At 48.6% G+C, this 26,265-nt stretch overlaps 10 protein-coding genes across 10 annotated transcripts; 4 read left to right on the top strand and 6 right to left on the bottom strand.

Annotated features, from left to right (window-relative positions):
* The first annotated feature begins 10 nt into the window (after nt 1-10).
* F5Y00DRAFT_248763 (uncharacterized protein) lies at nt 11-1,553 on the top strand. Its single transcript, XM_048009494.1, has one exon. It carries the CDS (start codon nt 223-225, stop codon nt 1,246-1,248), a length of 1,026 nt encoding a protein of 341 aa, XP_047860359.1. The 5' UTR covers nt 11-222; the 3' UTR covers nt 1,249-1,553.
* A 156-nt stretch (nt 1,554-1,709) lies between these two features.
* On the top strand, nt 1,710-3,136 carry F5Y00DRAFT_248761 (uncharacterized protein). The gene is made up of 3 exons (XM_048009493.1): nt 1,710-2,269; nt 2,415-2,576; nt 2,634-3,136. The coding sequence occupies exons 1-3, from the start codon at nt 1,896-1,898 to the stop codon at nt 2,686-2,688; spliced, it is 591 nt and encodes a 196-aa protein (XP_047860358.1). The 5' UTR covers nt 1,710-1,895; the 3' UTR covers nt 2,689-3,136.
* A 299-nt stretch (nt 3,137-3,435) lies between these two features.
* On the bottom strand, nt 3,436-4,170 carry F5Y00DRAFT_274040 (uncharacterized protein; the record flags this gene model as incomplete). The annotated part of the gene is made up of 3 exons (XM_048013290.1): nt 3,436-3,842; nt 3,908-4,029; nt 4,085-4,170. 3 exons carry the CDS (start codon nt 4,168-4,170, stop codon nt 3,436-3,438), a joined length of 615 nt encoding a protein of 204 aa, XP_047860357.1.
* A 1,240-nt stretch (nt 4,171-5,410) lies between these two features.
* Nucleotides 5,411-6,946, bottom strand: F5Y00DRAFT_200023 (alpha/beta-hydrolase). Its single transcript, XM_048005328.1, has 2 exons — nt 5,844-6,946; nt 5,411-5,778 (listed from the first exon to the last, which is right to left on the bottom strand). The coding sequence occupies exons 1-2, from the start codon at nt 6,740-6,742 to the stop codon at nt 5,508-5,510; spliced, it is 1,170 nt and encodes a 389-aa protein (XP_047860356.1). The 5' UTR covers nt 6,743-6,946; the 3' UTR covers nt 5,411-5,507.
* A 610-nt stretch (nt 6,947-7,556) lies between these two features.
* F5Y00DRAFT_200019 (uncharacterized protein) lies at nt 7,557-8,955 on the top strand. The gene is made up of 2 exons (XM_048005327.1): nt 7,557-8,431; nt 8,504-8,955. The coding sequence occupies exons 1-2, from the start codon at nt 7,884-7,886 to the stop codon at nt 8,658-8,660; spliced, it is 705 nt and encodes a 234-aa protein (XP_047860355.1). The 5' UTR covers nt 7,557-7,883; the 3' UTR covers nt 8,661-8,955.
* Nucleotides 8,956-11,377: 2,422 nt separating this feature from the next.
* Nucleotides 11,378-11,684, bottom strand: F5Y00DRAFT_200011 (uncharacterized protein). The gene has a single exon (XM_048005326.1). The coding sequence runs from the start codon at nt 11,626-11,628 to the stop codon at nt 11,416-11,418; it is 213 nt and encodes a 70-aa protein (XP_047860354.1). The 5' UTR covers nt 11,629-11,684; the 3' UTR covers nt 11,378-11,415.
* A 2,474-nt stretch (nt 11,685-14,158) lies between these two features.
* Nucleotides 14,159-17,520, top strand: F5Y00DRAFT_256025 (uncharacterized protein; the record flags this gene model as incomplete). Its single annotated transcript, XM_048010350.1, has 4 exons — nt 14,159-15,238; nt 15,319-15,375; nt 16,097-16,572; nt 16,659-17,520. The coding sequence occupies 4 exons, from the start codon at nt 14,159-14,161 to the stop codon at nt 17,518-17,520; spliced, it is 2,475 nt and encodes an 824-aa protein (XP_047860353.1).
* A 2,020-nt stretch (nt 17,521-19,540) lies between these two features.
* Nucleotides 19,541-21,003, bottom strand: F5Y00DRAFT_256024 (Adenosylhomocysteinase; the record flags this gene model as incomplete). Its single annotated transcript, XM_048010349.1, has 3 exons — nt 19,541-19,562; nt 19,612-20,047; nt 20,103-21,003. The coding sequence occupies 3 exons, from the start codon at nt 21,001-21,003 to the stop codon at nt 19,541-19,543; spliced, it is 1,359 nt and encodes a 452-aa protein (XP_047860352.1).
* Nucleotides 21,004-22,413: 1,410 nt separating this feature from the next.
* On the bottom strand, nt 22,414-23,629 carry F5Y00DRAFT_266581 (eukaryotic translation initiation factor 3 subunit 3; the record flags this gene model as incomplete). The annotated part of the gene is made up of 3 exons (XM_048011961.1): nt 22,414-22,975; nt 23,029-23,498; nt 23,576-23,629. The coding sequence occupies 3 exons, from the start codon at nt 23,627-23,629 to the stop codon at nt 22,414-22,416; spliced, it is 1,086 nt and encodes a 361-aa protein (XP_047860351.1).
* A 400-nt stretch (nt 23,630-24,029) lies between these two features.
* On the bottom strand, nt 24,030-25,972 carry F5Y00DRAFT_248737 (uncharacterized protein). The gene is made up of 2 exons (XM_048009492.1): nt 24,987-25,972; nt 24,030-24,932 (listed from the first exon to the last, which is right to left on the bottom strand). The coding sequence occupies exons 1-2, from the start codon at nt 25,457-25,459 to the stop codon at nt 24,722-24,724; spliced, it is 684 nt and encodes a 227-aa protein (XP_047860350.1). The 5' UTR covers nt 25,460-25,972; the 3' UTR covers nt 24,030-24,721.
* Between the last annotated feature and the right edge of the window lie 293 nt (nt 25,973-26,265).

The raw sequence follows: 26,265 nt of genomic DNA, 5'->3' as shown, positions 1-26,265 counted from the left end.
TTATGTAATCGTTAACTTAACTTTTTAGTGGGGTTAACCTTGAGCACAGGCCTTTTGAGTTCAATTGGACCAAGTTTTGAAGCTCTCGCCAATCTTCAATTCGGAGCAAAATTATACCAAAAAAGGTAGCACCACGCCCGACGATAAGGCAACGTCGCTGAAGCTTCTCGAGGGCGTACGAATTGGCAATACGCACGAGAACCCTCTAAGTCGTTATAAGAGATGCCCCCACGAATCAATTGTTCGGCGCGGAGCAGTGTCAGTCGAGCGCTTCAAAGGACGACGAGCTGTCAAAAGCCTACGGTTATCTTACTACAAAACTCAAGAGGCGCATCAAGATGCTATGCGAGCGCATCCGCCTCCCCTATACCAATTGGGGGTTTAAGACTCCCCGATAATTATATCCCACCGACGCAACCCCCGAGCGCACGACGACCCGACCAGCGGAAATCACAACTCCTCAGATCTTATACGGCTCTACTCCGCTCGACGCCCCTAATCCTATTCTTCCAACATAACAACCTCACCGCTGTAGAATGGGCTGCTATCCGGCGAGAGCTACGCGCGGCCCTCGCTAAGGTTCCAACGCCCGTCGTCGAGCCCGGCGATAGCAGCAGTATACCTGTAGATATTTCGTCGACCATCGAGCTACAGGTTCTTCGTACGCGCATCTTTAACGTCGCTTTTAAAGTAGTCGAGTTTTTCGACGCCGAAGCGCAGAAATCCAAGTCTAATGCCTACACGCATGACTTGTCCTCCACGGCGTACGAAGCTATCAAACAGGCTGCCGCTGCCGCCGATGAGTCTTCGGCGTATGCTCAGGTCGCCCCGCTGCTCGTTGGACCCGTTGCTGCTATCACTTTCCCGACCGTCTCTCCGGCTCACCTAGCGGCCGTGATATCAGTATTAGCACCTTCGTCTCCGGCGTTCCCCGCGCCCTCGCGAAAGAAGAACCCGGGATACTACGAAGCTACGGCGCAGAGCGGGTTACAGAAGTTACTTTTAGTAGGTGGCCGTATAGAGGATCGGGTATTCGACCACGACGGTGTCAAGTGGGTCGGCGGCATCGAGGGCGGCGTCGATTCTCTGAGGGCGCAGCTTGTCGCCATGCTCCAGAGCGCCGGTCTGGGTCTTACGACGGCGCTGGAGGGTCACAGCAAGGGATTATGGCTTGCGTTGGAGAGCAGAAGGACGCAGCTTGAGGAGGAGGCCAATGGGGGCGCTAAGAAGGAAGAGACAAACGAATAGAGTATCAAAATATTGATCGGACGTTTGTGGCATTATGCTGCTGTATATTTATCGTATCCCGGATTTGCTGTATTTCAGTATCTAGGTATCTACATAAAGTACTCCGTCACTTTAGTTGTGTATAAACGACTACCTGCTATTGAATAGGCAGATAGGATATACGGCTGTCAAATGAGGCTTTACGTATCTTGAAGGGGCTACTCAGTATTTACTTTGTATGATACTTGACACGGCTTGTTCTTTAAAGATATGAATATCAGAATTTATAGGCATCTGATTTAATTGGATGCATGTATCCCATATAACCTATAAATTCATTCGCATGTGGTGAACCCTTGGGTGTTTCATATTTCCTTAGGACATGTACCTATGCCCCTGTTACACGTTTGACCAGGGCTTAAATTTAATAAGATTAGCTGCTCAGCTGCTGCAAGTCGGCATTGCGTATTGCGTTCCACCGTCTTGGGATCTTGGGTGGTGTCCTGCACTTCGATCAACATTCCACTTACACACCTTATCTTATACATCTAAATATAACCCACCCAACGTCATTATTCCACTTTACATATTCAAAAGCCAACCATTCCATTCCGTCTACTACTCTTATATATTGAATATTGAAACACATCCCCAACAAATCTATCGCGATGGATTTCGCTCCCTACCAATCCTCCCCGCCCGAACACAGCCGACCCTTCTCCCCGCCTCGGTCCAACGCCGCGTCGCCGCGCGCTTCCTTCGATAATCGTCGGCCTTTCTCTCCTTCGCAGCAGCAGCAGCAGCGCGGCTTTACGTCCCCGCCGCCTTTACAACATCCTCAACCTCAACGTTCGTGGCAGTCTTCGCTTCCCGGCGCCGGTGTCGGTAGCGGTTACGCGCCTGAGACCGGGGCGTATGTCAGCGAGTTCGACACTAGCTTGGGCATACGGTTGGATTACGAAGCTTGTCTGGCGTATCTTGCGCTGCCGCCTCTAGGCGCGATAATATTGCTGATAGTAGAGCGGAAGAGTGATTTTGTTAGGTGGGTTTACCTATTCATTAGCTTAGCTGTGTATAGCAAATTAGATTTGCTACCTATGACGGCGGTATATTTCGAGGTCGTCTAGGAAGATCGACTATGATACTGCGTAAACCTTTAACTACGTTGCATGCTAACATATTCCTAGATTCCACGCGTGGCAGTCCAGTTTACTATTCACCGTCGTTTTCATTGTACACCTAATCTTCTCGTGGTCAACATTCCTAAGCTGGGTCATATTCCTTGCGGATCTCGGCCTGATGGGATGGCTAGCCCTACGCGCATATCGGGATGCGGACACGTTAGATCGGTAGGAGCTTAGCCCTCTGAACCTCGTCTGGCTAGAACGTATACTTACGCGTAACAGATTCGAAGTTCCCATTTTCGGCCAAATAGCGAGTCGAATACTCGACGACGAGTAAAACGCCCGCGTTAATACGCCTACGGTTAGAAAGAGTGCCGGGACCGAATTATTAAGCTGCAAGGCTTTATTTCGCTGTATCATATCGATTATTACTGCGGATGATGTACATATACCCAAGTGCCCTGAGCTGGCTCTGTTCTAATACCAACTAATATCATCTGCTTGACTTGGCCTTGACACGATACTTGTCACGATACTTGTTAGCGCCTAAAATTATCGTATGTCGAATACGTATTCTAGAACTTTAGGGGCTACCCAGTCGTCTTGTAGGTTTAATTGGCTGACTTGGTATCAGGAATATTGCTAGAAATTCTAATAGTCGTTAATATGATACCGAGTCTAATAACGGGTCAACCCAGTGTCTGTGTTGGAACAAGCCATTCTCGGTATTTTCCCAGTCGAGATCCATCCTGTCTTGCGTGTCTTGAACTTTACATATCATAAACCTCTCAAGTTTAAGGACTGAATATTTACTGAAGAATTACAAGATTGTGGTTTAGGCCAGTATTTCCGCAGCATTAATTATCGGATCCATTACAGGATCAACGTGATAAACATTAGCATTCCACGGAAATTTCGTCTCGGTCGTCCAATTTCAGTAACTATACGACTAATCCATTGGTCTGCGCAAGTACATCACTTCTTGTCTTTGTTCAGGTATGAGGACTTGCAAAAGGACTATCCGAGTGGGAATACATAAGACTATCTATAGTAGGGAGTCCCTTTCTTGCTAGAGGCTATGAACCTAATGAAAGAAGATTACCCATAATACGAAAAGTATCGTGTTCAAGCTGATAGTCAGGAGAACTCCACCGAGATATTTCAAAGCAGGCTGGAAGCCGCACGTAAGAACGCTGAATACGTAGACGAAGAAGCCATCCATGCTGCTATGCAAACATTTGTGGCCATGAATGATATCGGGGCCCGTCTTGTAGCGGCTGCCGTAGAGTGCCTTTCCGTGTTTGATTATCGGGGTTTGTGGCGTGCCGTCGACGCCTGGAGCATCAGGATGTGAGGGTGAGGCAAGAAATGTTGTTCCTTTGAGGGTCAAGGGTGTAATGGTGTTGCCCGGTCGTGATGAGGTTATGCTGTGCGCAGCGGGAACGGTAAGGCGCGAGCTTGCCATCGACGTGCTCGTCAAAGATCCAACAACTATAGCATAGGTTATATTAATAAGGGAAGTCATTGGATATTCATACGACAAGCTATCAACTTACCCGATTGCTTCTGCTGGGGAGATTTGATGCCCGTCAACGCCGGATGGCTTCGAAAGGGCACGCCTTGGTAGATGACTTTGCCATACAGGTGACGTCCATCAAATCCTAACGAGGTGGGAACACTAAATATTGCTGTTAGTTCACAGAAATATATTCTAGGTTTAACGAGATACATACCATGATTCGATACGATGGAGCTTCTGGGGACATCGCCCGTTGAATGACCTGTTGAAAAGGGAGGTCGCTCGTGAGAGAGCCGCCATGGTTTGGAGATCTATTCAGAATACAGCAAAACTTGTATCTTCGCTGCGGTGACTGGATTTGATCTGTGACTGGTTTTGGGAAGTTTGCAATTTACCCAAGTGTTGCGATGTTGCCAGGAAAGAAACTTGGAAGGTATACGCGGAGAGGAAAGCACTTTGATATGCTTAGGTACCTAGGTAGTCCAGGTATTTATCATATGCGTAGGTAGTTATACGCAAGTAAAAGGTATATACCTAGTACATGAAAATTAAAAGAATCGGGCAGATACCTAGAAGGCTGTTGGGTTGAGGGCGAGAATCGATGCCTAGTAACCGCTATATCGTCTGCACAACACTTCATGACGGGATAAAACCAATATATCCCACTAGAAGAACGCAAAAGATGATTCTAGCTAGACCGTCTTGTTCTTACTCTTAGGTACGTAAAACGGAAACTGTAGGGAAGGCTTGTTAGCCTTAATTCCGAAGCTGTCTATATCTACATGACAATCAGTCTGGCCGTTTGTCAATAAACATAGGCTTCATGACAATGCAGTGTCTTTCACATTTTCTATCTCCCTATAGCTTTATGTAACTAAGTCGTTACCCTGTAAGACAAGACCCCAGAGTGAACATCATACTACCTCAGTGTCAGATGCTTTTAGATCGGCATACTATATTATGAATATTGTGAAATTTATCATCACTTGAGTTTGGCCCCGAGATATCCTGCTTAGGCCGTAAGAGATAATTCATGACTAAGGTATTCTTAGTTCAAGGTTTCTTTAGATTTAGATGCCAACCCTGATACTATATCCTTTATAGATGACACTGGCCAATTAATAAGAACACTGCGTTGATATTCACCTAGTAATTAGTTTAGATAGCTTATTAAATCTGCTTTGTGTAAAATTAGTGGGTTTGGTTTCTAGCATAATAATTTTGACCTTGCGGTATAAATCCATGAGAGCGTAATAACTGGAAAACGACTTGAAAGATGGCGGGACCTTGTATAAAGGATTATGTGACCCTAAATGAATACCGGCAGACCAATATCCTTTAGCCTACAAAATCGTCCTTCTGATGAGGTTTCAGACTTCCTGGCTATCTCATCTACTGCGTGATGTAGTAAAGAGATGGCATCCTACTATCATCATATTCTAATTTCTATTCTCTACGAACTTATATTTAACAGCTCAACTTTAACCCCCAGGATTCACGCTCCTCACTTTCTTAACAGCCTTTAGAAGTCTAGAAACCAGAATAAGCAACTCGTCTTTCGAATGAAGTTTGGACTGAGTTTCACTGCTATTCCACCGACCTGCCAGGTACGTCCCCGCAGAACCTCGAGGGAAGCATTATTCTCCTCGAAGGAGGTTTCCTGACTTTGCCATATCTGCAGGAGTAGCGCCGGGAGTCGTTGGGTCTACCGGGGCCCCGATCGACAAGGCCTTTTCCATGAGCGGTGACATCACAGGAGGCTCCTCGACGATCCAGCCGTCTTCCTCAGCCACCGCCCAGCGTAAGGAATCGAGCATAATTTCGTTCCAGTGCCTGTGCGAGGGCAAACCCACGAAAGCATAGAAAGCGTGGGGGAGACCTGGGAAGATATGGACTTTCGTCCGGACACTAAGAGAGGTTGAGGGTTAATGTTACGAAAACGAAAGCTATAAGGAAATAAGACTGCTTCTTACCCAGCATTCTTCAACTTCTGGGCGTACCACAGCCCTTCGTCTCGGATTGGATCCCAGCCGGAAACCAAAACAGCCGTGTGCGGCGTGCCTCGCAACTCCTCTTCGTCGACAAGCCCAGGACTCCAGGTCGGATCAGATGGATCGACTTCGCTACCCAGCATATCGGTGAAGAGTTTCATACGCTGTCTAGGGATTACGGCGGCATCAGCGCACTGCTCGGGGGATGTTTTCTCTTTGTCAGTGAAGAGGTGGTAGGGAAACGCGTTGACGTTGATCAAGTTTGGAATGCCTAAGACCTGACCCTGGACACGACAAGGAGTCCCGGTTTCGCGCGCTCGCCGCACCTCGTTCTGCACTACGCACGCCGTGAGCGAACCGCCCGCGGAGATGCCGCCCACAACGATACGGGACGGGTCGATGCCGAGCTTCTCCGTATGAGTAGCGACCCACTCAAAGCCGTCGAGGGCGTCGTGCCATGGTGTCAGCCCGCTCACATGAGGCGTGTGACGATAGCAGACATGTACGACAGTCATAGACAATGCGTGTGCCAACCATGAGCAGTTGAAGAGCTCCGTGTCCAATGCGCCGAAGAAGAAACCCCCGCCGTGGAAAAATACGTAGCCGGGAAGCGGCTTTGATCCTAGCAAGATCGGCCGATAACTCCGCACGGTGATAGACTTCCCATCCCGAGTCGAGACGACGTAATCCTCTGTGGTCACGAGATTACCTAGACCTGTAGTAGCGACGAGCGTCTTTGCGATTGTGGTACGCGAATGGTTCGTCTTCTGTTGCAAAACCAGCGGCGGCAGATGGTCGTCGCTCCGTGCCAGAAGCGCCGGGTTTGCCGCTGCAAAGGCGAGCCATTCTTTGCTGGGATTACCCCACTGGCTGAAATCCATGGCTGATAGATATATTATATGTATACTAGATGAAGTAGAATAAAATGACAATTCTCGTTTAGAATTTAAACAAGGCTATAACATGAATACGAACAAACGGCTGGTTAACGGGCTGGGTTTGGGATTCGGACGCGAGAAGAGCGCGGAGTATTATACACATTAACCCGAGAGGAGGGACAACACGGATTATAAGTTGACGTAGGCACAGTTGGACCGGGTATTCGTAGCCGCGGGTGCATAGTACGGAGGATATCTCTATAAGGATAGAAATATCGAAGATCAATAACGCGTAATCAAGACTCCCGCCTGGCCGCGTGGACGTCTAGTTCTTGAAGGAGAATGGTGTCTAAATTATAGCCAAATTCACTAGAATATATTCGGTTTAAGAACGTTATTAAATTTACCCTCTTAAAATGACATGTGCCTGTTGACGAGTCTTTCGGCGATACGTATATCAAGCGACGAAGCCGGATTTAACAGGAATGATTCGCCAACCCCCACACGCCACAGTTTTTGAATGGACTTCCTGTTTCGGACCTTTGAATGCGCGAAGGCCGGTCGGTGTCTCGTCCGCGAGGGGGGTTTGAGCTCTATGGCGGTTTGTACGACATATGAGTTGATGTACGACATATGATATGATCTTCGGGGTTGTCGATAAATACTGAAAGCTGGAATAGCATGCTGTGAAATATAGTGATTCCTTTGAGAATAATATATTAGGCCAACGGAATTCTAACAGGGAGGGATCCAAGCTCTAAGCTCTAAGTTCTAAGATCCGGGGAAGGTCTTTAACTAGCGCGACCTTCTTGTTCTTGGCAACGTATAGTATTATGTAACCTAGCCATTTAAACATTGGGAAAGAAACAGGGCATCTATTGCGTAATCTTGAGCTAGCGTAAACCCAAGTCAAGCCTACCCGGCAGCCCGGATGTATATACGTACACACATAGTACAAGGGATGAGGGCTGAAAAGTATATTGCGACAATAATGACTTCATAACAGCATTCATACGTTAACACTATTTTCTATTTTTCTCATTTTATTCGTTTTCGCATCAATTGCCATGTAGCGAAACGAATAGCTTACCATATAGTTTAGGAGGAATTCGGGGTTTAAACTACTATATATCACGATATCACGATGGGGGAAACAAGAACAAACTCGGATCAACCTCAATCTCAATACCAGTCAGATCTCAGCCTATCTCAGCCTCAACAACGCTCTTCAATTGGGTTTATCGGCCGAGAATGGTCGGCGAATAAGATTGTCCTAGTTTCTTTATCTATAGCATCCTGCGCCATCGTGCTAGGTATATCAATTGCTCTCGCCGTCGATCCCGATGTCCAAAGCTACATTGTCGTCTGGACGGCTCCGCAGGCCGGCGCGGCTCTGCTCTGGTCCGGCATCGACCTCGCTACCACGTACGCGGGAAGAATAAACCACCGGCTAATCCACCCGGGCGCCCAGGTAGCAGTACAACTTTTACTATGGATGGGCTTCTGCGTTGGGATTGGTTTGACAGCGTATATCTTGTCATGGGCACTCGCCTTTTCCAGCTCGGACGATCGCGATGCTTATCCTGAATACTACGAATATTATCATGGCGATAATAACGACTATTATGAATATTATAGTAAATCCTACATCCGGTCAATGGAGGCCCTCGTGGCGTTTCTAGCTATTTTGATGTGAGTTTCATTCTCGATCCCTCTTGCCCGTTCGTAGTTGGCTTCGTAGTTGGCTATACTAAGTTTCTGCAGAATTGTACATTTTCTCTTATTTTTCTCAGCCTCTATGAAAGTAGCCCGGCGCAAAAAGATGAGCAGCAAGCCTATCACTATACCTCTTCAGCGGTTGGGTCAGATACCACCTCCGGGGCATGAGAAGGATAACGGAGACCGAAACAACACTATATAATTTGCTTGGATCCTGGGTATGTCTAAAGGTCACGGGGAAGAGGCGTTGTATGGGCATTAGTGAATTAGCTATGCCGAAAGGCAAAATTATATAGGATGGTAGTGTAGTCTAAGTTCTAAGTTTGAGGAAAGTTATGGATATCAAAGACGGTGGCATTCTATTACCTACCTCTTCGAAACTCATCTTCGTATATTATCCAACTGTACACCTGCGTCTAAATAGATGTATCCTTTGAGATTCCGTTACGAGACTAGAGTGGTTGTATAGGTAGTCATAAAGATATCATACCTAGCTACTCACTATTGCTTGAATATTTGGCACTAAGAGATGCTTTATTTCATGTCTGCCTCTTTTATACTCGTATGCTGTTCCATTTAGCAACTAACGTACAACCCTTTAGTTCATATTTCAAGTAGAAGACGTAAGCCCTACAGATCACGTATAACCGCTATCTATACCTAACGAATCTACTCAAGTTTCGAAATAATTATCAGTGATGCTAATGAGTGATGCTGCTTACATAAACATTCGTGTTGGCTACTGCGGCGAGATACTAACACGCAAGAGAGGGTAACAGCGTATCTAGAAGTTGTCAATAGCATCGAGCCTCAAGAGCCAGCATATGAGAAGCAAAATATGAAACAGATGGTGTACTGAGATAATGCTCTTGGGACTGACCAATTGGCTATCAACCTGCATCTCAGTGAGCAGTAAGTCATGATAGTCTATCTTCGGGGAGGCCACCTGGGCGGATGCAGACAAAAATAATTCAGGACACTTAATAGCCATAATATTCTTTCGTAATGACAATATTCACGTTAGGCCGGCTTCGGGAATATTGGCATCATACATTGCTATGATCTACATCGTTATCGGGCCTGTTGACTTATACATATTCAATCCCCCTTAGTTGTCATGATGTTGGCACTGCGACATGTGACTACGTAGTATTTCTACTGGGTTTCCGAGCTCGATATAAGCAATGGCATTGCGGACCCTCTTTGTATGCTCTATTTATTCGAATGCTACCGCAGTGACGTCCATGCCGATAATAGGCCGTTTGCGAATGCTTCAGCGGCTGGCGATGAGCTTTGAGATTCTGCCCAGGGAGAGAATAAATCCCGTTACATTCTTAGTAGTAAATTTTATGTCTTCGAGATTGATCTCTTAAGCCTGGTTGGCAATATCCACCGATGCTACAAGACGCACTCGCATTGTCACGACAGCATGGTGTAGATCAGAATTAGTTGCTGCGAGGTTATGCTAGCAGGTATTAGTTGCAATTTAACCAGTCCAATAGTCTGCGGACCGAATTGATGTTAAAGAGATAATTAACATGGTGCTCGGTGTATTCGGCCATAGCAGATATACGCATAAGGGCTAAAGTGAGCTAGCTGGCCTATGTCAGGATGACGTGCAGTCAATGGGCGGCAATACTATGGAGAAACTTGACATGTCAATATCAAATCTCTATGTATATCAAGTTGAGCTCGAAGGACCGGGAATTCCGTCCTGATCCCGAGGATGTAAGGTTTGTGCTCGACGCGGCTCGGCGGGCCGGTTCCCCATAAATGCCCGGCCAGCATCAGCGGTCTATCGTGCAATGTTTCAGGCTTTTGGCTGAACTCTAGATAGAGCTCTGGGGAGATGAAAAGGGTCGGATAGAGAATATTCGTGAATAGGAGAATAGCGTATCACATAACCCTTGAAAGATCTGAGCAGGATCTGGGCCGTATTCGCTACCCGCCTTAAGGGGGTGTGCCTGGACATTGTGACGCACGACATCAAAAAGCCTAATGGACAGGTAAACATCAGCCAAAACCTAGCAATAAGTTAAGATGCTGCATTTCTTAGCGGTCCCGATTTTCTGTGCTGCCACATGGACGCAGATATGTTGACGGCTGGCATTGCGGTTGAGCATCCTCTCTCCATTGCGGAAAGGATCGCTAAGCTTCGCTTAAGAGCGTGAGGTAGCCGAGTCGAAGGGGAATAGAAGAGACGAGACGCCGCTCTCGGCCCCGGAATGAAACCCTACGAAATACTGGATAAGAGGTGATGGTAATAATAATGAAAATTGCGTCATGCGCTTGCTCGACATAGATTTTAGAGGCAGGCGTTGCGGGCTTTAGAATTACAAATTGTAGGATTCTCTTTGGGGAGTATAACATAGGGGTCTCAACTTAGACGTCTTAACTTGGACTACATACTATGTAAAACCTCGGGGTTGGATGAGGAAAGCAGATAGGGCAATTCTTAACGAATGCCCACTAATTCATACATAATTCTGCTTCTCCGTAAACAATCGAGTGGCCAATGTTATCAGGGACGGACTTGGGCATCAAAAGGAAGTTTCTAATGCTACCGTGGGGACTCAAAGGATCCACGGTTCTACCGTTGCAGTCTGAATAAGCTATGCATAGTTTTAGAACTCGATACCCGAGAGTGGAAAACCCGCCGGTTAGATCGAGCATGGGGGGTGATCATATGGATCGACGCGGCTGTCTCCTCAATAGTAAGGAGACAAAGAAAAAAGAAGTGACGTGAAGCCGGGCTCCACTACACAAGATACATACACTATTATCAAAGTATGGAGACATACACTACTTTCAAAGTATGGAGAATGACCTCATGCCGAATCGTTAGTAAACGGCAGCGGGTAAACTTGAATATTGGGTATGTACATATCTAAGAGAAGATGTTGAGGCCATCCCGTTCGTGCGAGGGTGAGAAGGGATACGGAATACAGTCCGGTTATTTACCGAAGCATCCCACGCGTGGCTGCGCCCCAAATAGGCGTAGCCCCTGTTGATCCGGGAGTGAAATTGAAAAAGACGAGCCTGGACAAGCTAGAGTGGTGGTGGCGGCTTGCCTTACTTTTTACATAGTAGTTGTACGCGGCGAACAGCTGGTATATGATGATGATATATGGACAATTGATATCGACTGCATGGGATACGACAGCGCGCATACATGCCGGAAATGTAAGGTGTATGAATGTACATGCATGGCTAGAGTAGACGTTGACCGTCGAGTACATATTCGTGTATCACATCTCCTGACGTATCTCGAGTCATTTCTAGATTTTTGCGAGAAAAAAAAAGATATGATATGTTGGTGACATGAATAGACAATTTCTATTTATCGAAGAGGATTGACGGCTACCTAAGCCTGTTGGTGGTTGAGTAGTATCTGGAACCGCATCCTTCCTGTTGACCCCTTTTATACCAATAAGTACCTCTTGAGCCCTATTGCTATTTTTACTCATGAGTTATGTACTTGTATACCTACCCTCGCATCATAGTCCTCAACTACACACTTACAGACCTGTACATGTATATACTTCGGTCCTAATAACTCGATGGATGCCCATTAATCTGCTCTTATCAGACAAATTTCTTCCCTCCCACTCAATCTCAATCATGAACTCCTCGGCCCTTCTTGACTATTTCTAGTCCTATATGCATAGTGCATGCACACCCGCATTGGGTTTTATAACCCCGGTCGTTAGGAAAGAAACTAGAGAGAAGATAGAGAGAGAATTGACATCGTGGCTTTCCCAATGTCAACTGTTTTAGCCAAAGCTGGCAAAGCTGGCAAAGCTGGCATTACATATATGAGGCACGCTACTAATACAGCGTAGTTATGTAGAAACTGGAAAGTCACAGTCACCTTTTTGCACGGACGCGTCGTCGAGTTAGGTTATTGGATGGTGTGAGTGGGTGCCCTGGGTCTCACCGAGCTTCCTTTCCGGTCTATTGACGCCGTCGAGTTCTCGAAAAAAGTGCCTCCCTGTTTGAAGGCGACTTGCGATAGTTACGGTATACCTGCCTATCGAAGACTTAAAGGTCGGGCTAATTCAGAAATAAGTTGACCGCTCTATAGGGGTATATCTTCGACCTCGCTTTTTCCAGCTTTTTCCTGATACCGGCATCGGTCTTGCTTCTATTTTGTTTCGTCAATCATATCCACGGATGTACGTGCCTATCATGTCAGACTTGGTAAGCATGCATGTGGTTATTAGGGTCTGTTCCAAGGATCGATCTATCGCTCTGCATGGCCAACACAAGCAGCTATGTGCCAGCCAGCCAGACAGCCAGCCAGCCAGTCCAATAGAGGTCTTTTCAGTAATGTATGAATACTTATATAACTGTATGTGAGGTAGTTTGAAGGTATTATCGAGCCACACGAGTGTACGGGTACCTACATTTGGTTGTAGCATTGGTACAGTTTATAGCGCACGAAGTTGTTACTGTGATTTTTGTTTTTACTTTTCTATACTTTTTGCTTTGCTGGCAGCTGGCTGAATGACTTTGCCTAACTGGGTAATTTAAAGATTAGGTACATATGCAGAACATCGCTAGGTAAAAGCCATTAGGGGGTTTCGCTGCTTACTTGTAAGTACCTAACTCGACAAGACGACGGAATAAAGTGCGTACCTCTTCTGTAAGTAAGCCGACCAGGCTTGATCAGGTACCTTGCGTCTTGCTCCACACAGTACATGATAAACTGTACAACAACTTTTTTTTTTTTTTTTTTTTTGTCTTCGTCTTCTTCTTCAGTACAATATGCAAAAGTACGTACAGTAGGTAACATTCGTCGACACTACCACGGCGGACCGCCAAAGCAGCCTCAAGGCTCCATCAGGATCCAATTTCTCCAATCTTTTCCCAATTCCCCTTGTTCCTGTATCTGTCGAATTTCTTCAGGCCGGGCAAGCTTTTTGCAGGACCGGACACTAGGACAAAAGGAGCAACAAGTGGCCTCTTTACGGAGAAAACGCAACAAATGCGCCGACGACTCGACTCGAGCTAACTGGAATCTCGGCCCAGGGTCGCGTCGAAACCGTCGAAACACCTCGAACATCGCACCACCACTTGCAGCACAACACTCAGCCGTTCCTACACTAGCATCTGCTGAATGCTGGCTACTGCTGCTTTCGCATTCTGATGTATGTATGTACGCCCTTGCGCCTGTACGCCTGTACACTACGAATCTACGTTAGGTATGTATATTGTCTGTTCGTGTGCTGAACCCCCACTCCCCCTTCTCTGGGATCTGATCCCCTTGTTCCTCTCGTCTCGGCTACGCATAGTCACGTACGTACATACATACATAGACTACATACACCCATATATACATAGGATACAATACGTACGTAGTGCATGTATGTATGTACGTATGTATGTATGTACATCCCCTACCACACCATATACTTACATACAGATATACAATACAGAAACTGGCAGACGGACGAGACAGTACACAGCAGGTAGCTAAAGCTCGCTGGCTGGGCCACGCCCACCGTTTGAGGCGCTGGAACCAGACCAGATAGGTCCCGTCCCCGTCTCCGTCCATCGTCCACGAACCACGACCCCCGTCCCCTGCCAGCCCTAGGTCGGGTTTCGTGACTTGGCCCCCCCTTACGCAGCGCCTTGGAATCGGCGTGCCCCTGCTCAGATCGCGCCCCCATAAAAAATTGCAAATTAAAATCAAATCAAATGGCAGAGGCACAACAGGAACAGCCACAGGCTCATCAACCTCAGCCTGAACCCGTCTCTGCCGCCGCTGAAGAAGTAGCCCATGCCCTCCCACATCAATCGCGGGCCAAGTCTCCATCGTCACAAGCTACGCAAGAGCAGGAAAATATCCAAGGGGCGCAGGGGCAGGTACAGGTACGGGTAGAGGCACAATCGCAGACACAATCGCAGACGCAGACGCAGACACAGGCAGAGCCGGATGCTCAGGATTTCGATTTCGACGCACACGCACGCGCACGCGCACCAACTTCAAACGTAGATTCCGCAAATAATGCAACGACGACAGTAGCCGCCGCCCACGCGCAGGAGCAGGAGTGGGCACAAGAAAAGGATCGGGAAAAGGAACAAGACCGGGAGCAGGGTTACCAGCTTCTCTCGGACCACTCTACCACCGACGGCTTTAGGCCAACCTCGACACCAACCTCGACATCTACGCCGGCGACAGCCTCACCCGCTGCCGATCCCGTCGCGACTACGCTCGCTACTGATCAGGCTACTCTATCTTCGGCGACCGTCGCCACCAACGGCGCTCTGCCCGACCAGCAAGAGCAGAAGCAGCACCAGCACCAACAGCAGCAAGAAGCTGTTGCGCCGTCTCCGGAAGTCATGTCGAACAACCCACCTCACCATCCTCAGGGCCCACCTCGACAGCCCGCTAGCTACCCGAATCCTACGGCATATCCGGCGTCCGCAATGGCGACTACACACTATGGATATGCAAACCCGGCGGGTCAAGGAGCGGACGCGTACCGGGCGAGCGTAGGCGTTCCCAGCAACGCCATGGCATTGCCGAGCATGCGCACCTTCGACCCGGCTCAGCAGCAGGCTCAGCAGCAGCAGCACATGGCGATGGCGATGCCTGTGAATCCCGTCCCGTCGGTCCCCTCGATGCCGGCTCAGCAGCACATGTCCTACTTCGCACAACAACCCGTACCTATGACTGCGAATAACCCGTACGCCCTACCCTCCGACGCGCTAAGACCGCAATATGCTCTACCTCCAAGCGGACCAGGTAGCGTGCTAGGCGGTCGACACAAGAAGGTAATTGGAATAATGCTGTCCCCTAGGGTTATTCTCGTTTAATCGGCAACTGACCTGGTAATGTTTGCTTGCCATCGTAGGAAATAAAACGCCGAACGAAAACAGGCTGCCTGACGTGTCGAAAAAGACGTATAAAGGTATGTGTCTATTATGTTAAGTTTACTTTATTCCCTTTTCTTTCGGCGCATGAGGGAGTTTACGGGACGAGGAAAAGAGAATTGGGGACGAATATAATCAAAATTGGAAAATAGGCGAAGATGAATTAATGAGCTAAAGATGCTCGAGGATTTTTGGTTAATTATCAATGGGTCACCTTTCACACATTTTGGATCGGGGTTCGCTTAAGAAGAAAAGGAGCTATGGACAAGCGAGCGAAGCAAAAGCGAGCAAGCACAAGCAAGCGCAAGCAAGCAAGCAAGCAAAGCATCACGCCGGCCCCGAGCGACCGAGTAATGGACCTAAACAATCACATCCAGGGCGAACAAAAAACCCGGGGTCCAAAATTTTTATTTTTTTATTTGACATCTGTCAATCGCCGGGAGCTCCCTTTGGGAACTCCAAAAAGCAAGAGCCCCTCCCCTCCTTTAAAGTTTTAGATGGTCGATCCCCTAACCCCAAAACTCCAAAGAGCTCTAGGGTAGCTCGAAAGCTCGAGTACTTGGAGCTTTGCTTATCCAACCTTTTATTTTCCCCACCTTTCGTCTATCACCACTTCCTTACCATCTTTCCACGTCGTGTCGTTTACTTTAAGCACGCAATTAGTTTCTGCTTTCACTTCCATTACTTTTCGTCTTCTGCACTCAATCGATATTCACCATTACTGGGTTCGATTGCTAAATACCAAATCCGATTCTACAGTGCGACGAGCAACATCCCATCTGCAAGAATTGTCAGAAATCCAAACGCGAATGCCTGGGCTACGATCCCATCTTTAAGAATCAACAACAGCAGCATCACACCAATATTCGACCAGCTCCCAATAATTCGTCGGCTTCCTCTTCTGCCGCACCGTCAAGTCGACCTCCCGCCTCCTCCACGCCCGCGTCTGGCAGCGCGCAAACCCAAACCTCTTATACTGCCACTCTTCCCCCGGTAATATCTAATACCACTCCTACTACCGCACCATTCGCCGGAAACCTGACAGCCGCGGGAACAGCTGCGTCATCGGTCAAGGGCGAGCCCGCTCTCGAATACCCGGTCGCTATCGATCCTACTTTAGACACCGTATTGTCCACCACGAGTACGTCGCCTTCTCATTTCCAAGCCATCACACCCATTACCCCAATTTCTCCTCACAATCCGTTCGGCACATCCCGTCTCAGAGGTGGCCCTCCGTTTGTTCCCTTCTATCGCTCTGCTTCGCATTCTGTGGTCTCTCCTTTTCGGCGACAGACTTCGGCTTACTCTGGTTTTCAGCAAGGAAGATGAAAGTTCACGAACTCGTGGGCATGACCGGCACCGTGCCCCCGACCCTCGACTCGCCCCTCACCGCCGACAAGCTGGCCGACGTGAGGGATCTATACGATCAGGTCTACGCCCCCGGCCTGGAGAAGTTTTTCGAGACGGAATGGTATACTAAGCCTCAAGGTATCGGCGCGCTGATGTCCAGCACGGCCGTCAACGAGATGCTGGCCGGATTTTTGCAATCCATGGCCAAGACGGATGCTAACGACGTGGCCGGCATGCAATATTCGGCAAACCTCGAATTCAGAGTGGTCTGGGATTTGACCACGTTGGTATACACGTCCGAGTACAAGATTAACGTCGGGGAACATTTGCCACCCCCCGACGACGGGTCCGAAGCGCGAAATCGAGTAGCAGTCTTCGAGGCCCTGTTATCAGGCGATCACCTCGACCAGAATCCTCTTCATCCGCCCCCCGCGAACGCCGATATACGACTTCACCGGATTAGGGAGTTTAAGTTTTGGTATTTCCTCGCCGAATTCCTCCGCGTGAGAGATCAGCCGGGCGTGGACACTATGCGCCAGCGCGACTATATCCTCGGGCAATTACGCGAGCTGTTAGACGGGCGCGAAAACCGAGACGTCCTCTACTCTCTCGCCGTCATCCGGGCGCTCGCGCCAAACTTCCCTCCTGATTTCGAAAGCACCTTACCCCCGCATCTCGACGAGACCGACCCCAAAAGCAAGCTGGCCGTCGCTCGCAAGTTCGTCCAGGACGAGTCTCAAGTTACGGGGGGCACCACTAATGTCGTTCGCCGCTTCTCCGAACTTGCAGTTAGGGCTTTTATCGCCCCCGGGAGCAATATCACGCGGAGATAACTACGCCATACAATTCTCCATACCACTATAACGATGTACTAATATGCACGCGAGGGATATATCGGCTTTTCTTTTTTGATGTAGCATTCGAAAGCGCGGAGTGTTTAGATGGTAGTATTTCCTCTTCGTTCTACGTCCGATCTCTTCGATGATCCGCCATCTACTTATCCTCGCCTGTACCACTTTTGGGACGTGCTACGGGTGGCGGCGGAACGACTCAGTCGAGGGATTGTAGCGATCTGGAACAGATTAAGGGGTGGGGTTTTAATCGGCGTTGCGGCATTCTACGAAGCGCCCCGAAAATGAGACTACGTTTACGTCTTTTATTAGTCACCGAGTACGATGTACGATTAAGTGTTGAAAAGTGTTGGCGACAAAAAGCAACGGTAGGATACAAGGCATTTTCGTTTTCTGTTTCTCTTCGATACGATGGGACAGTCAGAGTTTTGATGTCCATGGCGGCGGGTATTTGTTGATAGTAGGGACGACGGATCGAGTGTTCCTAAGTACGAGATGATTCGGAACGGATATCTAGATGTACGAGGAAGATGTGTCCTCGTATGTTGGGCTTCGCATCCCTCCGCGGAGCGAGCTCGACCAGACGGGCAGCTATAGAGCTTTCGACTAATACGGCATCATAGAATTACACGGTAGATAAAAAGAGATGGATTTTATACAGTAGTAGTTGTGGCGTGTAGTATATAAGAATCGACGGAATGTACCGACGAAATGCAGTGCGAGTCTCGATTAACCGATACAAACGAACTTGATATTAATGTCTATTAATGTGAGAGTATTCAGATAATAATGTTGTTGGATACTAACCTCAACTTTCAACTCTATTTGGTAAGACACACGGCGGAGGCATCAATCACAAGGCCATAACAAGAACCCGTGATCCTGGTTTCAAAGCTGGGACCAAAGTCTTGAGAATTCCGATGCAGTATTTATCCGGCCAGTTGTGAAGATTCAACGGTATATAAGCATCAGCCTTCTTGGTCGGCTGTTTACGCTATAAACCGAACCTCTAGCCCCTCTCTCGCTTTCGAGCTTGCAACTACTTCGGGAAGCTCCTGGACGATTAAGTTCAAGTTAGGATATTTACGTGCTAGAGCGGACGCCGTATCGACGGGGGTTCCGGAACCCAGCGAGTTCCAAGCGAAGTTATCTGTTAGATGATGTAAAGAATACCCAAGGCCTATTGTGAAAAAGCTCATAGCTCCACCGAAACGGCGCGCTCGTTCGGGGTTCTTGGAAAGCTCCGTATAGAAAGAGTCATCGGTCTCGTTAGCTAGCGAGAATCCCTATAAGCTAGCTATAAGTCGGTTATAGCCATAACTACAGAGGGTTCATCGGCAAGAGGCCATGTAGCTAGCGAATTGACAACCTTCTACGCCGATAGCCACATATCATCTACATTGGCGCCAACCCAATCTGCGATACCCGAGTCCTCAGCGATTTGCCTTGAAGCTGCAGAGTGCGCAATGACACCGAGTCGAGGCTCACTGCTGACACAAAAGGCAAGGGAGAGACTCAAGCGAGGATATTGATAAGGTAAGGGAGTAACGCATAGCACGGAGACACAAACAAAATCTCTACGTCAAGCAAGTCACATAGTATTGTAGACGATAGTTAGACAGAAAATGCGCAATGGCTGCTTCTATTTTCTATCCAGATCCGGTTGACGGATATTGCTCAGCTCTTTCTCTAGCTGCATGAACCTTGGTCGACTAGTTCCTCGGTCTTTGAAATCTCAAAACGCCATGAGGGGAATCATGTTATAGATAAAAATGCCAACGCCGTTTTTGTTGAAAAAATATGTCCTGCCGGCACTCCTGGCCCTTTTTGATTCCTCATGCCCTATTTCCCCAATGCCAGTTGATGCGTAGACTCATGCTTGTTGAAACACAGACCAGCCCCTACATAATCGAAGGGGACTAAGCGAGTTATATATGAACTCGACTGTAGATACACAATGTTGACGATCGTGCACATTAGTAATTGATGTACAAAGCTGAAATTAGTATCGGTAGCTGCGAAATCTTGTTAGCAAGACGAGCAAGAAAATATGTGGCAGGACAGGAAACGTACAGATCGCTCTTGAAGGGACCCTCAAGCTCTAATCCGAGGTATTCACCTTGCACCTTGGTAAGGGTGGTGAGCTCGGCGTTGACGTGGCTAAGGTGTAGCCTGGCGACCTCCTCGTCTAGAACCTTGGGCAGCACGTAGACGCCGACGGGAAGCTTCTCCGTCTTGGCGAAGGCGGCGTACTTCTGGCCGAAAGCCTTGTCTTGAGCCTTGAACAGCATGATCTGCGCCAAAACCTGGTTGCTGAAGGAGCAAGACATGACGAAGGAGGAGTGGCCGGTGGCACAGCCGAGGTTGACCAATCGGCCCTCAGCCAAGAGGATGATGTGTCGGCCGCTGGGCATGAGGAAACGGTCTACCTGAGGCTTGATGTTCTGAACGCTCTTCGCGTTCTTCTTCAACCAGGCGACGTCGATCTCAATATCGAAGTGGCCAATGTCTAGAAAACGGTTAGCTATTACGCCGCTAACGCCATTAGCACGGTGTATACGTACTGCAAACAATTGCGTCGTTGGGCATGGCCTCAAAGTGAGATCCGACAAGGATATCTCGGCAGCCGGTAGTGGTGACGAAGATCTGTCCGACGGGAGCAGCCTTTTCCATGGTGGTAACCTGGAAGCCGGCCATGGCAGCCTGAAGGGCGTTGATGGGGTCGATCTCGGTAACGAGGACGCGGGCACCCATTCCGTGAAGAGCCATGGCACAGCCCTTGCCGACGTCACCAAAGCCGGCAACGACAGCAATCTTACCGGCAATCATGACGTCGGTGGCGCGCTTGATACCGTCGATGAGAGACTCGCGGCAGCCGTAGAGGTTGTCAAACTTGCTCTTGGTGACGCTGTCGTTGACGTTGATAGCGGGCACGAGGAGAGTGTTATTCTTTAGCATTCGGTATAAGTGGTGGACACCGGTGGTGGTCTCCTCAGAAACACCGAAGCAGTCCTTTAGCATCTCGGGATACTTGTCGTGAACGAGGTGAGTCAAGTCACCACCGTCGTCCAGGATTAGGTTGAGCTTCTTGCCGTCCTTGAAAGCTGTGAGCTGCTGTTCCAAGCACCAGTTGTACTCCTCCTCGGTCTCACCCTTCCAGGCGAAAACGGGGACACCGGCGGCGGCGATGGCGGCGGCGGCGTGGTCCTGGGTGGAGAAGATGTTGCAAGAGGTCCAGGTAACCTCGGCACCGAGAGACGTTAAGGTCTCGATCAGGACGGCGGTCTGGATAGTCATGTGCAGGCAACCGGCAATGCGGGCACCGGCGAGAGGTTGGTCGGCGGCATACTTCTCTCGGATAGCCATCAGACCGGGCATCTCGTTCTCCGCGAGCTCGATCTCTTTGCGGCCAAAGGCGGCGAGAGAGAGGTCGGCGACCTTGAACTTGCTAGCGGGAGCAGCCATCTCTGAGCGGTTGTTAGCGGTACTGCCACGGAATAATTGTAAAGTTTGCCAGAGGTAGGGAGACGTACTGAGATAACTGATATGTGTGAGGGGCGGTGAAGGAGAATGAGCAAGCGGGAAGAACGGATATTCTACGTAAGACAAAGATTAGCAAGTAAAACTCGAGGTAAGTAACCGTGGGTAACCGTATATAGATGGATGTATACGACTGGTGTAATACTTACAGACGATGCCCGAGGGGAAGTGAGATAAATTGGAATGGTGAGGGAAAGGGAGAGTTGAGGAGGAGAAGGGAAAGAAATGGACGGAGGAGAAAGATACCCTAAAATACCTAAAATACTGCAAAGTACCTAAGGTAAGCTAAAGTACCTAAACTGCTAGTTAAAGCCTTACTAGAGCCTTAGAGCCCTAGAAATAAGTAGGTTAGGTACGGATCTAGTGGAGGGAGGAAGGATGGTAGGCTAGGTATTTTGGAATTTTTCTCTATCAGCTCCGGGTCTACCCCTCAGCCCCTCTTTCCAAGTCTACTGGGAGATGATAGATACGGTTGAGTGGTCGGCGCTGATTGCTGACACTAACGCTAAACCAATCTTGGACTAGAGGATTTGGTCCCTGAAAAAATGCCCCTCATCCCGCCTCGTCCATCCATTCGGCAAATCTTTTTGCGTGTTGTTGGAATCTTAGTAACTCCGTGTACGTATTACCTCTTCTAATAGGTCCATGTGTCTGAATATGCCCACATCTTCCGCATTTCCTCTCGTAGTGCTTAGGTAACTCCTGACAACCGAATGGATTCGACCCTCAAGGTAGAATCCCGCGTAGGATTGGCAAAGTAAGACCTATTCAATTGGTGGCGTTGCCTTTACGTTCTATCGCTCGCCTGCGTCTTTAGACGTACGATAAGCACAGTTTGTAGAGGTATTGCAATTACAATTGATAGCTGACAAAGTACAAAAAATTGAGATGCAATTATATGCGTTGTGCGAATTTCTAAGTACTGTATCTCCTAACATGAGATATGCCCAGAGTATACGCGAGGAAACGTAAAACGTCGGCCGTGAAAATGTCGGCCGTAAAACATCGGAAGTATTGCTGTTCCTAAATCCCTGGTATGGCTGTTCGGGTTGCTTCAGCACAGACATATATCAATGCTTACGCTAGCATCCTACGGATACTCTAGACATGGCCCTAGACAGGGCAGATATTATGCCTTCCTTGACTTCAGCTTCATGCGCCTGAATTCCTATGCTACGTATGAGCTCCGCCCCGCAACAAGTCAAACAGAGATTTAGAATGACTTTGACTTGATGGACTTAGCTCTACGGACCCGAAGTAGAAACCCTAAAACGCCTCCGGACGCCGGGCCACATGCATCTATATCAATTACCCCTTTTCCTCTCTTCATAACCCTTATTCAGGAAGAAGATTGCCCCTGACGGCGAACATCTTGGCGCTGACGTTGGCTGTGAACCCGTCTATTTGCTTGCTGTACTGCTCCACTTGCTTCGCATTCAGCATGCCTTCCAATCGGCTGGGCTCCTGAGGAAGCTTGAAGATTCGTTGCCATTCGTCCTCCGGAAGAGGCGGTTGCTTAGCCGCGACGCGCCCCGCGTTCTCCGCCTTTCGCTTCGTCTGCCACGCCGTGATCTTAGTTTGCTCCCGGGCGAGTTGCCTCTGGTAGTACTGGTGGTTGTTCAGCTCGGTGTAATGAGACTCGATACTGTCGAGTAGAAGATCGCAAGTCTTCTCGAGGAAAGGATCTATCGAGAGGTCGAGAATATCAACCGACGGATGAAGCGGCATCTTGATAGGTTCGCCTCGTAGATCGGAAAGAGATGTTGGCATCGTCACGTCCGTCTCTAAAGCGGGAGAGGGAAGCTGGTGGAGGTAGGAAGTAAGGAGATGCGAGTTGTGAACATGGATAGGGAATTCGACAAGGATATCCTTGAAGGAAAGTTTTGACTTTTGCAGGCTGTTTTATGTTAGCATATTAGTCCCTTAAGTTAGCTGTCGTTATGATCTTACCTCTCGGTTGTGAATTTTCCCTCCTTGAACGCCGTCATGAAGTTCTGCGTCAACTTGAATGCGCGGAGACTTAGCGCGCCCTGCGAGCTGCGGCTGACATCGTGAACTAGAGCTACGGTCCGTTCGTTCTCGCGCTGATAATGGTACTGGTTCTCGATAAAGCTAGAGTTGACGAAGTTGCCCATCGTAGCGCTCGTATACCAACCAACGTTGTTGGCGTCGACGTTGACCTCTTTGAGATGTCGGATCATGTCGTTCTGGTAGATGATGTTTGCTTTGGCGCGCGGTGCGGCGGCGGCAAGTGCAGACGCGTCGTTTTGGTGGCCACCCTCGACGTTCGTTACGTCGACCGTAGGAAAAGGAAAAGTGTTTGTGATTCCGAGGATACCATCCTTGTCCATACCAACGATGGAACCCGTCGCAGTCGAAGGGAAGCTGTTTGAGCAGTGCTTAACTATCTTCATCACAACCTGCATACAGTATAGCAGTTAGCGGCTTGATTATAGGTTGAATGGAGGGGTTCGGTAAGAATGTCGTAAATACTAACCAGAGCCTCGACCTGAACCGTCTTGAACGGCGTATCCTTTAGAGAGTCGGCCATGACCGCGAAGTGTTTGACCGGATAATTATTCGCGTCTTATGCCGAACGTATAGGAGGGAAATGGAATCGGATTCGGTTGTTGATTCGGTTGTTGCGGGTGACGACGAAGTTGCGAATCTGGTCAAGATTTTGAGGTTTTAGTGGGATGCGATTCTGTGGGTTACAAAATGGGAAAATTGGGGAAGAATCTTGCCAGCTGAGGGGCACCTGTACTGGGAAACGGCATAACGTTAAGCCTTTTATCGTCTTTTATTTTTTTCGTGGTTAGGCACCTTAGGTAATCGGACATCTTAGGTAATCGGACATCTACCCCGCGGCTCCCGGTATCTTGATTAAGCTACATAAGGCAGAACAGTCAAATAACGTAAAGAATTCAGATATGCAATTAAAGGCTCTAACCCCTGCTCGAAAGAAACACGCTGGCGTCGGCATCAATGCTCAGTTGCTGATGAAGTAACAAACATCCCACTCTGGAACCCCCACGCCATGTTGTCATTTTCCATGTCGACATTCCACAAAAAACATATTTAAAGAGCCTCAAAGCAACGTCGTCTCTTTCCATGATTTTATACTCTTTCGCCATATGTTGGAAGTGTTATCTATATACTGCGAATATACGACGATGAGGAGGGTTGTCAGAATACTTCTATAACTCCTTGCAACCCAAGTGGATTGACCCTCACCACCCAAATCCTAAGGACACAAGAACACAAAGACATACATACACTAGGGTCTAACTAGCCAGGGCAGAAATCATGTTGGCTTTCTTTTTATCGCCACCGGATGTTGGTTTTCGTCGTTGTCAAGCCTCGATTAGGAGAGGGAAGCTAGACTTCCGATGTACGGAAACAAATAGTTATCTATTCTCTTTTCTTTTCTTCTGATCCTATCTAGACGCCTTACGCCGGGGGGTCTATCATCTGTCTATTGCCGTCTTGCACGACAGCCGATAACCGATACCTGGCTGGAAAATCACAAGCAAAAAAAACAAACGCGCGGACTGCTCCCATTCGCCAAACACGGTCACCTCTCAGGCACATGAGGACGAACATGCCGGGCGATCACCGTGCAGTCTAGTGTAACCCTACGTCCTCATTCCCAGTCAATAATCTCCCAGCTTTTCACGTCATCCCGGACGATAAGCCTATGCCGGTCAATTTTCCAATGCGAGTACAACGACCGGGTGGCCGCCGCGGCCTTGCGATGTCCACGTCCGGCTCCTCCCTGGACTGCTTCTTCCTGCGACCTCCACACGCAGGTCGCAAGGTTTCTGCCGTCCTTATCAGGATGTCCGAACCAATATCTGGAGTTTCGTTAGCGCCTGTCTTCCGTGATCCTTGCCGGGACGGACACCTACTTGAGAAAGCCGCCACTGGCTATCGCCTCCGCGTGCGCTACTTTATCCAAGGCCCCCAGATCCTCGTACACAGTTGTCGGCGGAATCTGCGACCGGAAAGCTACGACGAAGAAGGAAGTTTCCTTCCACCTGTGGCCGCGTTCTCGCACGAGTCGCGTTAATTCCTCGATGATCTCATTCCAGTTAAATGTTTCGGCGTAGGGCGCGGTGGCATAGTCTGGCCGCAGGCTCCTCATGCGAGTGAGCGCTTGAGCGAGTAACGCATTTTCCTCGTCGAGAGTTCTTAGGTCGAGCAAGTGCTCCTGCTCGGTGTATGGCGACTGGACTAGGAAATGCCCGTCGCGTATGAATCCGTCGGCGCTATCGCTCAGAGGTGTCGCAATCTCTTGCGTCGAAACCTCTAGCAGTTCCTTCCCCCGAGGAATATTGGAGGATATATCCGCAAGGTGTGGTAGCACTTGGTCTACGGCCATACTAGGGGTGTTGGCGGAATAGTCCCCGAAATGCTAGGCCTACTAAGAGGGCAGAGAGGATGATTACTCGGGTTTAAAGGTACAGTGTTTTTGGAAATGTCAATGAGACGTGGCAGATGCAAAGCAGGGCCCGGGGCGGTTTTTATCCTAGGGGACGGCTCGGGATTTCAAGGTGATGTAAGGTTGGCTGTCAGGAATCACAACTATCAGGCTCAAATGGACGGGTGAGTATATCACAGTCACATCGACAAGGCAAAGCAAGGAGATCTCTCCAAGTTACCATCGACCAGCGGTATGGCGAGCGGACCCAGCTGCATGATAATGTGTATGTCTTCTTTGTGTGAGTTGGTAGAAAAAAATCTGGGGCGTTTTCCACCGCGGAACTGATCGCGCCATCCCGCAAACCATTGATACCATCGACCACAACATTTAGCCAGGTAAGACAATCCCAGTGCTAAACCATGCTAGCATTGCGAGTGTCGAACTAAATAGTAAGATATGACATATAAACCACTCACTCTTCGCTTCTTTTCGTTCCCAACTTTGACCCTTGGACCAAGAAACTAGGTGACCATGCAAACTATGTGACTCTACGAACCCTGGGACTATGGGCCAGCATCTAATAAATCAAGTCAATCAATCTGATGTATCATGCAGCCCGCTTGAGCGAACAGGTCAAGCATGCAACCGCAGCGCGACCCACCAATGCGGCCTCGATCTTGATAGACAACGTGTTTGATAGGGCTCATATATTGCGATATGCCTACCTGCGTATTGTACAGTATCTTTCGAGATACTAGGCACCC

This window comes from Daldinia vernicosa (assembly GCF_022497035.1).
Source record: "Daldinia vernicosa strain CBS 139.73 unplaced genomic scaffold F5Y00scaffold_75, whole genome shotgun sequence".
In the NCBI taxonomy this organism is placed as follows: domain Eukaryota; kingdom Fungi; phylum Ascomycota; class Sordariomycetes; order Xylariales; family Hypoxylaceae; genus Daldinia; species Daldinia vernicosa.
Note: the sequence above shows the minus strand (reverse complement) of the source record. Positions and strands in the feature narration are given on the sequence as shown.